This window comes from Ornithorhynchus anatinus, chromosome X1, assembly GCF_004115215.2.
Source record: "Ornithorhynchus anatinus isolate Pmale09 chromosome X1, mOrnAna1.pri.v4, whole genome shotgun sequence".
Lineage (NCBI taxonomy): Eukaryota > Metazoa > Chordata > Mammalia > Monotremata > Ornithorhynchidae > Ornithorhynchus > Ornithorhynchus anatinus.
The window spans coordinates 120,255,026-120,266,205 of NC_041749.1; the positions used below are offsets into that span (position 1 = coordinate 120,255,026).

At 51.0% G+C, this 11,180-nt stretch overlaps 1 protein-coding gene across 4 annotated transcripts; it reads right to left on the reverse strand.

The window, feature by feature from the left end:
* Positions 1-3,521: 3,521 nt before the first annotated feature.
* On the reverse strand, positions 3,522-10,768 carry LOC103170679 (E3 SUMO-protein ligase PIAS3-like). 4 transcript variants are annotated; one of them, XM_029050049.2, is made up of 14 exons: positions 10,387-10,768; positions 9,703-9,901; positions 8,360-8,444; positions 8,063-8,104; positions 7,776-7,866; positions 7,468-7,602; positions 6,958-7,063; positions 6,667-6,740; positions 6,126-6,229; positions 5,888-6,024; positions 5,597-5,702; positions 5,367-5,476; positions 4,830-4,867; positions 3,522-4,376 (listed from the first exon to the last, which is right to left on the reverse strand). In XM_029050049.2, exons 2-14 carry the CDS (start codon positions 9,818-9,820, stop codon positions 3,795-3,797), a joined length of 1,728 nt encoding a protein of 575 aa, XP_028905882.1. In that variant the 5' UTR covers positions 9,821-9,901; positions 10,387-10,768; the 3' UTR covers positions 3,522-3,794. The 4 variants fall into 4 exon arrangements, with proteins under 4 accessions (XP_028905882.1, XP_028905879.1, XP_028905881.1 ...); XM_029050046.2 differs by having other exon boundaries at positions 6,126-6,286; XM_029050048.2 differs by having other exon boundaries at positions 6,126-6,286; positions 7,468-7,575; positions 10,387-10,767.
* Between the last annotated feature and the right edge of the window lie 412 nt (positions 10,769-11,180).

Below are 11,180 nucleotides of genomic sequence, written 5' to 3' on the forward strand. Positions count from 1 at the left end.
CCACAATCTAACTTCACCCAAAATATTGGGCTCAAATTGTTCATTTGACTGTTGTACATAATACTTGTAGCCAGGATTTGAATACATGCCTAAAGTTTTAAGGGAAACAAATATTCCTATAAAAACAAAGAATGAGCTCTTGCTTGTTATGTCCCATTAGTAGGTATTGATATCTCCTGTCAATACAAATGGGTTATTTACTTTTACACCGCAAATCCTTTGGTCCAATCCAATTTCTTATATAATACTGTTCGGAGAGACGCTGCCTGGTGAAAATGATACAATCACCATGCATTTTATGACAAAGGAAGGGCCCCTTTTTATGAGGCTGCTTCTTTGCATCATAAATTTTAATGGTGCTTTGCATAGGGAAAATATTATCTGGGTAGCATATTCTGTACACCAGGGCATAGAGGAATGGTAAGCAGTGATTCTAATATGCTCACTGGGGCACAATGGGAGAGGAGAATCCACCGTGTGGCTCCATTATGTGTTCCAGGAAAATTCCACAAGACCACAAGGAGCAGGAATGATACATTATTGGTTTCTATCCCAAATTGTACTGTTGCAAGGACGGCGCTTAGTACAGGGCCCAGCGGTTAGAGGCCTTCCCAGACTAATCCCCACTTTTCCTCATCTCCCACTGCCTTCTGCATTGTCCTGACTTCCTCTCTTTGCTCTTGCCCCCTCCCAGCCCCAAAGCACTTATACACAGATCTGTCATTTTATTTATCCCTTTGCTCTTCCCCACTCCCAGCCTCATAGGATTTATGTACATATATGTGATTTCATTTATTTGTATTGATGTCTGTCTCCTCCACTCTAGACTGTGAGCTCATGGTGAGCAGGGAATGCCACTGCTTATTGTTATGTTGTACTTTCCCAAATGCTTAGTACAGTGCTCTGCACACAGTAGGTGCTCAATAAATACAATTGAAGGAATGAATGAATAGTACACTGTCTGGCACATAGTAAGAGCTTAACAATTATTATTATCATTATTATTATTATGGACCACATTACTGAGTGATTAGAAGCCAATTCTTTGATCTGTCATAAAGTAAGATCTAAAACCTCAAAGGACCATGAAGTGGGAAAGTATCACAACAATCAACCACTCAATCAATCAATCGTATTTACTGAGCACTTACTGTGTGCAGAGTATTGCCCTAAGCACTTGGGAGAGAACAATTTAACAGAGTTGGTAGACACATTCCCTGCCCACAAGAAGCTTAGTCTAGTGACAGCAGCATTTAATAATGATAATAATAATGATAATAATAATTTGGTATTTGTTAAGTGCTTACTATGTGCCAAGCACTGTTCTAAGCACAAGGAAATCAGGTTGTCCCACATGTGGCTCACAGCCTTAATCCCCATTTTCTAGATGAGGAAACTGAGGCACAGCTAAGTGAAGTGGCTTGCCCAAGGTCACACAGCAGAGAAGTGGTGGAGCTGGGATTAGAACCCACATCCTCTGACTCCCAAGCCCCTGCTCATTCCACTTAGAGAGAAGAAAACATCATATTGAAGTGGGGAGGCATCAAAATTAACTTCTTTTTGTACTTACTTAATAAGAGTCCTGGTTTAAGAGGGAAGAAAGTCTGTGCTTTTCTCCCCAGGGAATTCCAGGGCTTGAAATATGAAGTACTTAGAGAATAATAATAATAATAATAATATTTTGTAAGCACTTGCTATTTGCCAAGCAGTGTACTAAGCACTGGGGTAGATAAGACAATCAGGTTCCATATGGGGTTCACAGTCTAAGTAGGGAGGGAGAACAAGTATTGATTTGCCATTTTTGCAGATGAGGGAATTGAGGCCCAGAGAAGTTAAGTGCCCAAGGTCACATAGTAGACAAGTGGCAGAACCGGGATTAGAAACCAGGGCCTAAAGGACTCCCAGACCTGTGCACTTTCCACTAAAGCACACTGCTTCTCTCCTTAGGCAGGCTATGTATGCTGAGAAGGTTGGTTTCCATAGATTTAAGATATTCTATTATTGAGAGGTCAAGGAGCTTAGACTGAATTCAAAGCTACATGTTTTGAAAATCTCACATGATGGCTTTTTGACTACTTCTGCCAGATTTTAGATAGGAGCCTTGATGGTTATTTGTTTCACCCAGGAATTGTTTAGTGGCCATTAATGGTTACAATTCCCCTATGACACAACCCCATCCCCCTCCACCCACACCCACATGCTCACAAAAGAAGGTTGTTCAGTCTATACTGAAGAGCAAAATGAAACAGAGGGAGGGATTGAATGAATGAGCAGAAGTGCCTCTGATCTGAAACACCCGCCCTCCTCATATCGTACAATCAATGGCTCTCCTCAAAGCCTTTCTGAAGGCATGTCTCCTCCCAGAGGCCTTCCCTGACTAAGCCCTCCTTTCCTCTTCTCCCACTCCCTTCTGCATCACCCTGACTTGCTCCCTCTATTCACCATCCCCTCCCAGGCCCACAGCACTTATGTACTTATCTGTAATTTATTTATTTATATTGATATCTGTCTCCCCCTCTAGAGTGTCACCTCATTATGGGCAGAGAATGTGGTCTGTTTATTGTTGTACTGTACTCTACCAAGTGCTTAGTACAGTTAACACTCAATAAATACAATCGAATGCATGAATGAACGAATGAAAAGATGGCACCCTGACAGTGTTTCAAGAAACATCACAAAGAACATTACCTCATCACAACACATACCAAAAACCCTAAGGACACTCCCACCCGGGTACTTATCCACATGACCACACACATTATACCTTAGCTTCAAGCAGGGCTCTGCAATTCAGTTCAATACGTTAGACCTCCTAACCTTCCTCTGTCTCGGGCTCTCAGCTCCACCCTTTCCACTTCCACTCCAGTGCTTCTTCCTAGCTGTGGTTTACTTGAACATGTCTCCTCCACTAGATGGCAAAGATCCTTGAGGGCAGAGGTCATCAATCAATCCATCAATAGTACTTATTGAGTGCTTACTATGTGCACACACTGTAGAGTTAGTTAGCACTCTATCCCTGCCCTTGAGCCACTTACAATCTAGTGGAGGAGACAGACATTAAAATAATAATGCTGGTATTTGTTAGGCACTTACTATGTGCCAAACACTGTTCTAAGCTCTGGGGTAGAAACCAGGTAATCAGGTGGGGCTCACAGTCTTAATCCCCATTTTACAGATGAGGTAACTGAGGCACAGAGAAGTTAAGTGACTTGCCCAAAGTCACACAGCTGACAAGTAGGAGCCAGGATAAGAACCCGCGCCCTCAGACTCCCAAGCCCATGCTTTTTCCACTAAGCCACGCTGCTTCTCTAAATACATTTCAAATACGTTTTAAAACATTAAAATACATTTCAGATAGGGGAAGCCAGGGTCTCCATATAGTAAGTGCTTAATAAACACCACGATTATTATTATTGAGTCATGTCAGCTCTTCATAGCCTGTCCCCTCCTAGTCCTCATCCCCACTAACATCCCTATCCCCTTTTAACTCCCTTGCTCATAATAAAGAGTCAGCACCTGTATTTCTGGAACATTTTCTACTTTATTAATCAGTGAAAATTTCTTGACAACAACAAAGTGAGAACAACTATACTCGAACCAAGTTCAATAAAATTTGAAGCAAATCCAATACCATTCTAACCAGGGCCTCTGGCCAACAACTTTGAACAGCATCAAAGAAACGTGGGAGGGGACAGTGGGGAGTAGAGCATATCCCTCTTCCCACTCCCCTGTACGACAGCTACCAGAACAGGCCCCAAATATGGCATCTGAGGGTTGAAGGGGGCATGAACACCTTAAACCTGGGGTAAGTGAGGTTGTGGGGTGGGCCCCTTTTCCTCAGTGACCTGAGAAGGGTGAGAAGGAGGGGCAAGTGGAGGGTCAGGGGGTTGTTGAGTTTGATTTTCTTCCTTTAAGGACACATTTTCGTCTTTGGATTCAGGGCTAGCCAAGTTGGGCGCCTCCCCACCCAGCTGGATAGACAAAGCTGCAGGGGCCGGGTGGGCTGGGGCCACCTGTGTAGGAGGCACGGGCGGCCTGAACACACCCCTTCTCCATGGCCCCCCAACGGGGTTCCCCACGACGCCCATCGGCATGAAGACCTGGACCGGAGTGGGGCAAGGACCCTGTGCAGGGGGGAGCTGATAGCCGAACAGTGGCTGGAAAGCCGGGACACCTCTTCCCCATCCTGCCTGGACCCCATACAGAGGAGGATGCTGGCTCCAGGGGGCATAGATCCCAACAGGAGGCGGGGGTGGGAGCCATCCAGAAAGGAGGTGTGGGCCTGGGGCTGGGGCCTGGACTAGGCCTGGAGGGCACCAGGGCAGGCCGTGGCTATAGTTGTGGCTGTTCTGAGTGGTGAAGGTCCAGTCAATGGGCTAGGGAGGGAGAGAGTGGGGCACAGACCGTGAGACCATGGAAGTGGGCCAGAAGAAAATCTGAGAACCCCCTGGCTGGGATGCTCCCACTCCTCCTCCCTCCCCCAACACACACGCACCAACATACACACACAAGCCCAGTCACACTTCCCCCGGCCTGGACACTTGAAGCAAGAACCCTCTCATTTGCTTCAGCTGGGAAGCTGCTGACACCTCAGGGTGGGAGAGGGGAGGGGAAGTGTGAGGACCAAAGTTCCCCGGTTATGGAGGCCTGGAGCTGGAGAGCCCAGAAAGTGCTCCTCCACAAACTCTATTTCCCCACCGTACTAGGACAGCCTGTGGCAAGTGGGACCTTGCGGGGGGTGGTTGGAAGGGTCCCGAGAAGGGAAGAGGTCAAGAAGGTGGGAAACCAGGGGACTCAACACAGAAGGGGGAGAAGGGGACAGGGCTCACCTGAGTAACAACATTAAGGCAAGGAAGAAAATTCACATCTGGGGAGACCGAAAAATATAAAATCACAGCCAGGTCACATTAGTCCCCAGCCCCATCCATCAGTCAGTCAGTCCACCCATCAGTCAGTCAGTCCACCCAGACGCACACATACATGCACAGCAAAACCTATGGGGGCAGCCCCCCACACACATTGATACACATGCAGCTGTGACAACACCCAGGTCCACAGACACAAGCACATTAGGACGGAGACAAACACACATCCACATGGATACATACATTCGGGCAGGTGTACAAACGGACATGGAGACACCTGACGATCATTCGTGCATTCATTCATTCAATTGCATTTATCGGGAGCTTACTGTGTGCAGAGCACTGTACTAAGCACTTGGAAAGTGCAGCTCAGCAACAGAGACAGTCCCTGCCCACAACGGGCTAACAATCTAGAAGGGGGGAGACAGACTTCAAAACAAGCAGGCATCAACAGTATCAATATAAATAAATAGAATTAGCCACCCAGAAGCCCCCACATACTCCCTGTGGAGGTTGGCTGGAGGGAAGATAGCAGGGATCTGGATGGTTGAAGGTATCTGTCCTGGGGCAGGCCCCAGAACAGGCCCGGCAGCTGCTGAGGTCTTATCACCCTGGGGGAGGGGAGAGAGGGTGTTGGGGACTCGGGAAGCAAGTCTCTCATACCTTCCCCACTATGTGTACCCCACACCCTCGGTTCCCCTGTTTGGGTGGGGACAATCCTGGAGTCTTACTCTATGGTGTTCATCATTGCGGGATCCTGCAGCTCTATGTTGGCCAAGCTGTTGCCTATCTGGACAAAGGTGAGATTCTCCTTGTTGCTCTCAGGGAAAGGGCTTGCTGTGGGGGAGGGAGAGAGAGAGGACTGAATCCCCCGGACCCAGCCCAGTGGCCGCTCCCTCCCGCTGTGCCGGCCGGAAGCACTGGGACTCCCAATCCCAGATCACTGAGGCCCGAGGGGTCAGGCATTGGAGTTGGGGGGCTTGGACTGGGCAAGGGATGCTGTGGGGGGAGGGGGGTCTCGCCTTGGAAGCCGCTGGCACCAAGGGTATCATAGTTATCCCTCAGGTCTCTCCAGGGCTCTATCGGGTACCAGGACCCATCAGGCAGGAGCTCAATCTCTTCGCAGTAAAGGCCAGTGTTGAGGACGGCAAGGAAGAACCTGGAGGGTCAAGGGTCAGGGAGAGGTCGGAAGGGAGTGGGGGAGGAGGTTGGGGGTTGGTCGGGGGAGATGGGCCGAAGGGGATGGGCAAGTCTTCATACTCATCAATAACCAGAGATTCATAAAGTGTCTTCCTGTTACAAATGGGACATCTCCACATCTCCTTCTCCTCATTCCTCTGCAGGTACTGGATCGCATCGAAAACCTGCAGGTGGGAACAGGATGGCGCGCGGCAGGGCACGGACAAGCGACTCTGGCCCAGCTGGGTGCAGACCAGAGGAGACAGTGAAAAGTCAGGGGGGTCACTGGGACACTGACCTCGAGATGCCCTTTCTTTGGGGATTTAGATCCTTATCAGTCACTCATTCATTCATTCATTCGATCGTATTTATGGAGCACTTACCATGTGCAAAGTACCATACTAAGTGTTTGGAAGAGTACAATATAAGAATAAACAGACCCGTTCCCTGCCCACAACGAGCTTACGGTCTAGAAGATCCCTCATCCCCTATCTTCTTCTACCCCAACTCTCCTGCACTACCCCAACCACACACTCAGATTCCCAGTCCTCCCTCCCATCTCCCAACGCACACGCACACACACACACACACACACACACTTCAGGACCCCTCCTGCACCCACCGGGCACATGAGGGATACGCGGAGGCTGTGGATGTTGGCATCGTTAGCAACATGTGCTTCCATCTCTTCCTTGACTGAAAAGGATAAGGAGAGAGGAGACGGAAGCTCAACCAGATCCCAGCAGCTGGGGGTGAAGGGCGGCAGGGCCTGGGGACCAATGGGCTGGGGACTTGGGGCTCTTGTTTTTGAAAAGGGGTAGGGGGTGGGGGATGCAGAGATGGAGTGGGAGTCATTCATTTGGTGCCCTGGGGGGGGTGGGGGTGGCAGGGGTCGGGGGGTGGGGTCACTCACTGATGGCCAGTGTATTGTCTATGGGGAAAACATCCTTAGCCCACAGTTCCTGCAGTAAATCGACTGTGGTAAGCTGCTTCACCCAGCAAATGGACATGGCGTAGTCCTGTGTGATGGCAGGTAGGGGGCTTGAGAGAGTGGTCAGCATTATGTCCCACCCCAGACCCCCCCATTGTGAGTCCCCACCATCCCCGCTCTCAGTCAGTCGGTCAGTAGTATTTATTGAGCATTTACTGTGTGCAGAGCACTGTACTAAGAGCTTGGGAGAGTCCAAGACAACAATAAATTAACACATTCCCTGCCCACAATGAGCTTCCAGTCAAGAGGGGAAGACAGACATTGATAGAAATACATAAATGACAGATATGGACATAAGTTTTGTGGGGCTGGGGGAGGGGTGACTAAAGGGAGCAAGTCAGGGTGATGAAGGAGGGAGCGGGAGAAGGGGGAAGGAGGGAAGGCCTCTTGGAGGAGATGTGCCTTCAGTAAGGCTAAGCCATCCATACTCACCCGCCTGTCAGTCAGTGACCAAGTGGCCTTGATGACGTTGGGCACCACATCCGAGAGGTGCACTAGGTCCGTGATGTCGATGGGATGCTGAATGGACTCTTTCTCTCTCTTGGGTGCACAGGGAGTAGCCAGGGACTGGGCAGGTCAATCCATGTAGATAACACACCACTCCCTCCCCCATCATCCTCTGTCCTCCCCTTTCCTCCCCTGTCTTTCCCACCTCCTTCTGCGCCTTCCCTTCCCTCCTTTACTCTCCCATCCCTTCCCATGATCCAAGATCATAACCGGGGGTGGAACGGGTCACTCACCAGTACAAAACATACTTTCTGGTTGACCCTAACAATCAGGTGTAGTGGAAGATGATCTGCTTGAGGGTATTGGCAGTTCCATAAACAGAACCTGTGGCATCAGGGCGTGGCCAGAGTCCATTCAGCAAGTAGGTTGGGCACACATCCCACCCACCCACCACACCACCCTCCCAGAGCTGGGGAGGTAGCCCATGGGGACAGAGCAGTTGAGACTCTGCCCCATCCCCCTACTTCCCCCACCCTACCAGCCCACCAGTGACCCCAGGGAGGGGGAGGGGTGGTCATACCGCAGCTGCATCTGCAAGATCCTGCCTACCAGTTGAGCCTCACTGCAGACATGGAAATGGAGAAGTGTGTGGGGAGGGGTCAGGGACAGGGTGTCCCCCAGATAGCCACTCTCCCCTTCCCGCCCAATCCTAGTGATGGCTGATATCCACAAACAGACCAACACACCCGAGAACCCAGTCAGGGAGAAGCATGGCTGCAGTTGAGTTGGGGAAAGCAGAATCTGTTGGAGACCATGTCTGGCTCTGGAGGTAGAGGGTGGGGAGAGGGCATGGTTTTGATTTTGGGGTTGTGGATACCTGGTCCTGATGATCTCACTGAAGATTTTGGGGCTGGCAATGAAATGCACCTTTATCTTCCTCGACACCGCAGAGCTCTTAGATGCTGGCCAAACAAACAGAGCGGGGTTTGGATAGGGGACGGGGGTGAGGGTCATAGACCAGGCCAAAGGATCGGTTCTCTTCCCCTCACCCCTAGCCCCATCCTGGTGGTGAGGGTCCTCGGGGCGGGGACAGGAGACCACAGACAGACCAGGGAGATAAGGGGGCAAACTGAGGCCTAGGGAAACCATCCAGCTGGGGAGACCACTGGGAGTATTCATTCATTCATTGGTATTTATTAAGCACTTACTCTGTGCAGAGCACCATACTATGCGCTTGGAAAACTACAATACAACAATAAACAGTGACATTCCCTGCCTTCAGGGACCTCACAGTCTAGAGGCGGGAAGAGAGACATCAATACAAATAAATAAAATTACAGATATATACAGAAGTGCTGTGGTGCTAGGGGCGGGGAAGAGCAAAGGGAGCGAGTCAGGGAGACGCCAAAGGGAGTGGGAGATGAAGAAAAGTGGGGCTTAGTCTGGGAAGGCCTCTTGGAGGAGATGTACCGTTAATAAGCCTTTGAAGGAGGGGAAGAGGCATTGTCTGTGGGATTTGAGGAGGGAAGGCATTCCAGGCGAGAGGTAGGAGGTGGGTCAGGGGGTCGGCGGCGAGACAGGCGAGATAGAGGCACAGTGAGGATATCATTAGAGGAGCAGCATGGCTCAGTGGAAAGAGCCCGGGCTTGGGAGTCAGAGGTCATGGGTTTGAATCCCAGATCTGCCACTTGTCAGCTGTGTGACTGTGGGCACATCACTTCACTTCTCTGTGCCTCAGTTACCTCATCTGTAAAATGGGGATGAAGACTGTGAGCCTCACATGGGACAACCTGATTACCCTGTATCTACCCCAGCGCTTAGAAGAGTGCTCTGCACATAGTAAACGCTTACCACATACCAACATTATTATTAGAGGAGCAAAATATGCAGTCTGGTTTGTAGGAAAGAAGCGAGGGGAGGTAGGATGGGGGCAAGGTGATGGAGTGCTTTAAAGCCATGGGGGAAGAGTTTTTGCTTGATATGGAGGTGTATATGCAACCATTGGAGATTTTTGAGGAGGGGGGTGACATGTCCTGAACATTTTTGTAGAAAGATGAAAGGGAGTAGAGGAAAGGGGTCCAGTCAGGGTTTCATAGTGATAACTGGAAGCCTGGGGGCTTCTGCTGGAAAGGGAGGGGAAGAAGACCTGGGGTGGGGAAGGGGAGTGGTGGGGGGTACTTGGGGGAGGAGAAGGGTAGAGGGCCAGGCCCCCAGCCTCACCCAGTTTCATGGGTTTTACTATTTCGCCACAGGTTTTATAGAATGGCAGCTTTTTCATCTTGACAACGGGGCTGGTGGGAGGCGTGGCAGGTGGGCTCTTATCCTTCTTTGCCTCCATGTCTGAGGATGGTCTCCACAGTTGCCTTTTGCTGGGGCTGCGGCAGCAGCATGGGCAGCAGGAGGAGTTGGATCCCGGGAGCTGGAGTTGAGGCAAGGCCGGGGGGAAAGCTGGGAAGGGTGGTGAGGCATCTGCCTGGCACTCCCTGCCCTGCTAGGTCAGGGGGACACCAGATCACACGCCCCGAGTCTGCAGGAAGTCTGGCGGCCGCTCGAGAAGTGAACTGAGCCTAGATGGGCCCTCAGCCTCTCATCATTGCCGCCGGGCTCTGGGGCTCTGCCCGCTCAGAGACACCAAGTTACTGTCCAAAACCCCACGGGCTGAGCTGGGGATTGGGGGGCAGGGGGCAGAGGGAAGGGGGTGGGGGCGGATGGATGAGGGGATGGGTACGAAGCTCTACCTTCAACAACATTTTTCCCCTTCCCCCTTTGGCCCTAGCTTCAGGGCATCTCTAGGTGTCCTGCATGATGGGGGTTCACCTTCAGGGCTGTGAAGGAGAATGGGGTTGGGGGAGGGCCGAGGGAGTCGCAAGGGGCACGGTGGGAGGGCATTTAGGAAGGACTTACGTTTCAGACAGCAACCTGATGGATGAGCAGCTCTTCCAGAAGATGATTGGGCTGACAGGCTCCAATAGATACACTCGCTCAACCCCTCCAACAGAGGGAGCTATTGGTCTAAACTCTCAATCAGCCAATCTGGTGGGGTGAATGGGACGGGGGGGATGGGTCTGGGAGGGCGGCCTGCTTCTGAGGAGAGGGGAGCCTGGAGAGGCTCCCCTCAGGTCCCTAGGCCACCGCCTAGTCAGTTGGAACTAACTGTCACGAGACCATGGAAGGAGGAAGTTGCTCTTTCCTCAGGTCCCTCCCACAGGGGGAGCTATTGGCCAAGAATCTCAATTAGCCAATCCAGGGGGAGGAATGGGACCAGGAGGAGGGCCTTTTAGGGAAGGTAGGGCAGGGGAGTGGAACTCTCCTTAGGGCCCCAGGTTTCAGCTTTGTCAGTTGGAACCAACTGTCACGTGACTATGGCAGGAAGAAGTTGCTCCTCAAGCCCTCGCCACGGGGGGGGGGGGGGGGAGCGGGGGGGGCGCGGTTGGAGAGGGAGCAATTTTCATGGTATGTCGGTAATCCAGTGACATTCCAGCCAATCCCTGGTTAGGGATGAAGTGGCTCACTTGCATCATCCATTGGATTAATCAATAGTATTTCTTGAGCTTCTACAATGTGCAGAGCACAGTACTAAGTGCTTGAGAGAGTAGCAGAGAATTAGTAAACACAATCTCTGCCCTCAAGGAGTTGACAACCTAGTGGTTCAAGGAATGAGGAAGCAGCATGGCCTCGTGGAAAGAGCACAGGCCTGG

Coding starts and splice junctions, on each gene's coding strand:
- LOC103170679 (XM_029050046.2), bottom strand. CDS start 9,820: ATGGAGGCAAAGAAGGATAAGAGCCCACCTGCCACGCCTCCCACCAGC. Junction 7,064..7,467: donor GGTCACTGACTGACAGGCGG/GTGAGTATGGAT, acceptor GCCATCACACAG/GACTACGCCATGTCCATTTG. Junction 4,868..5,366: donor CCAGCCAACCTCCACAGGGA/GTATGTGGGGGC, acceptor CGGTCTCCCCAG/ATGTGAATTTTCTTCCTTGC.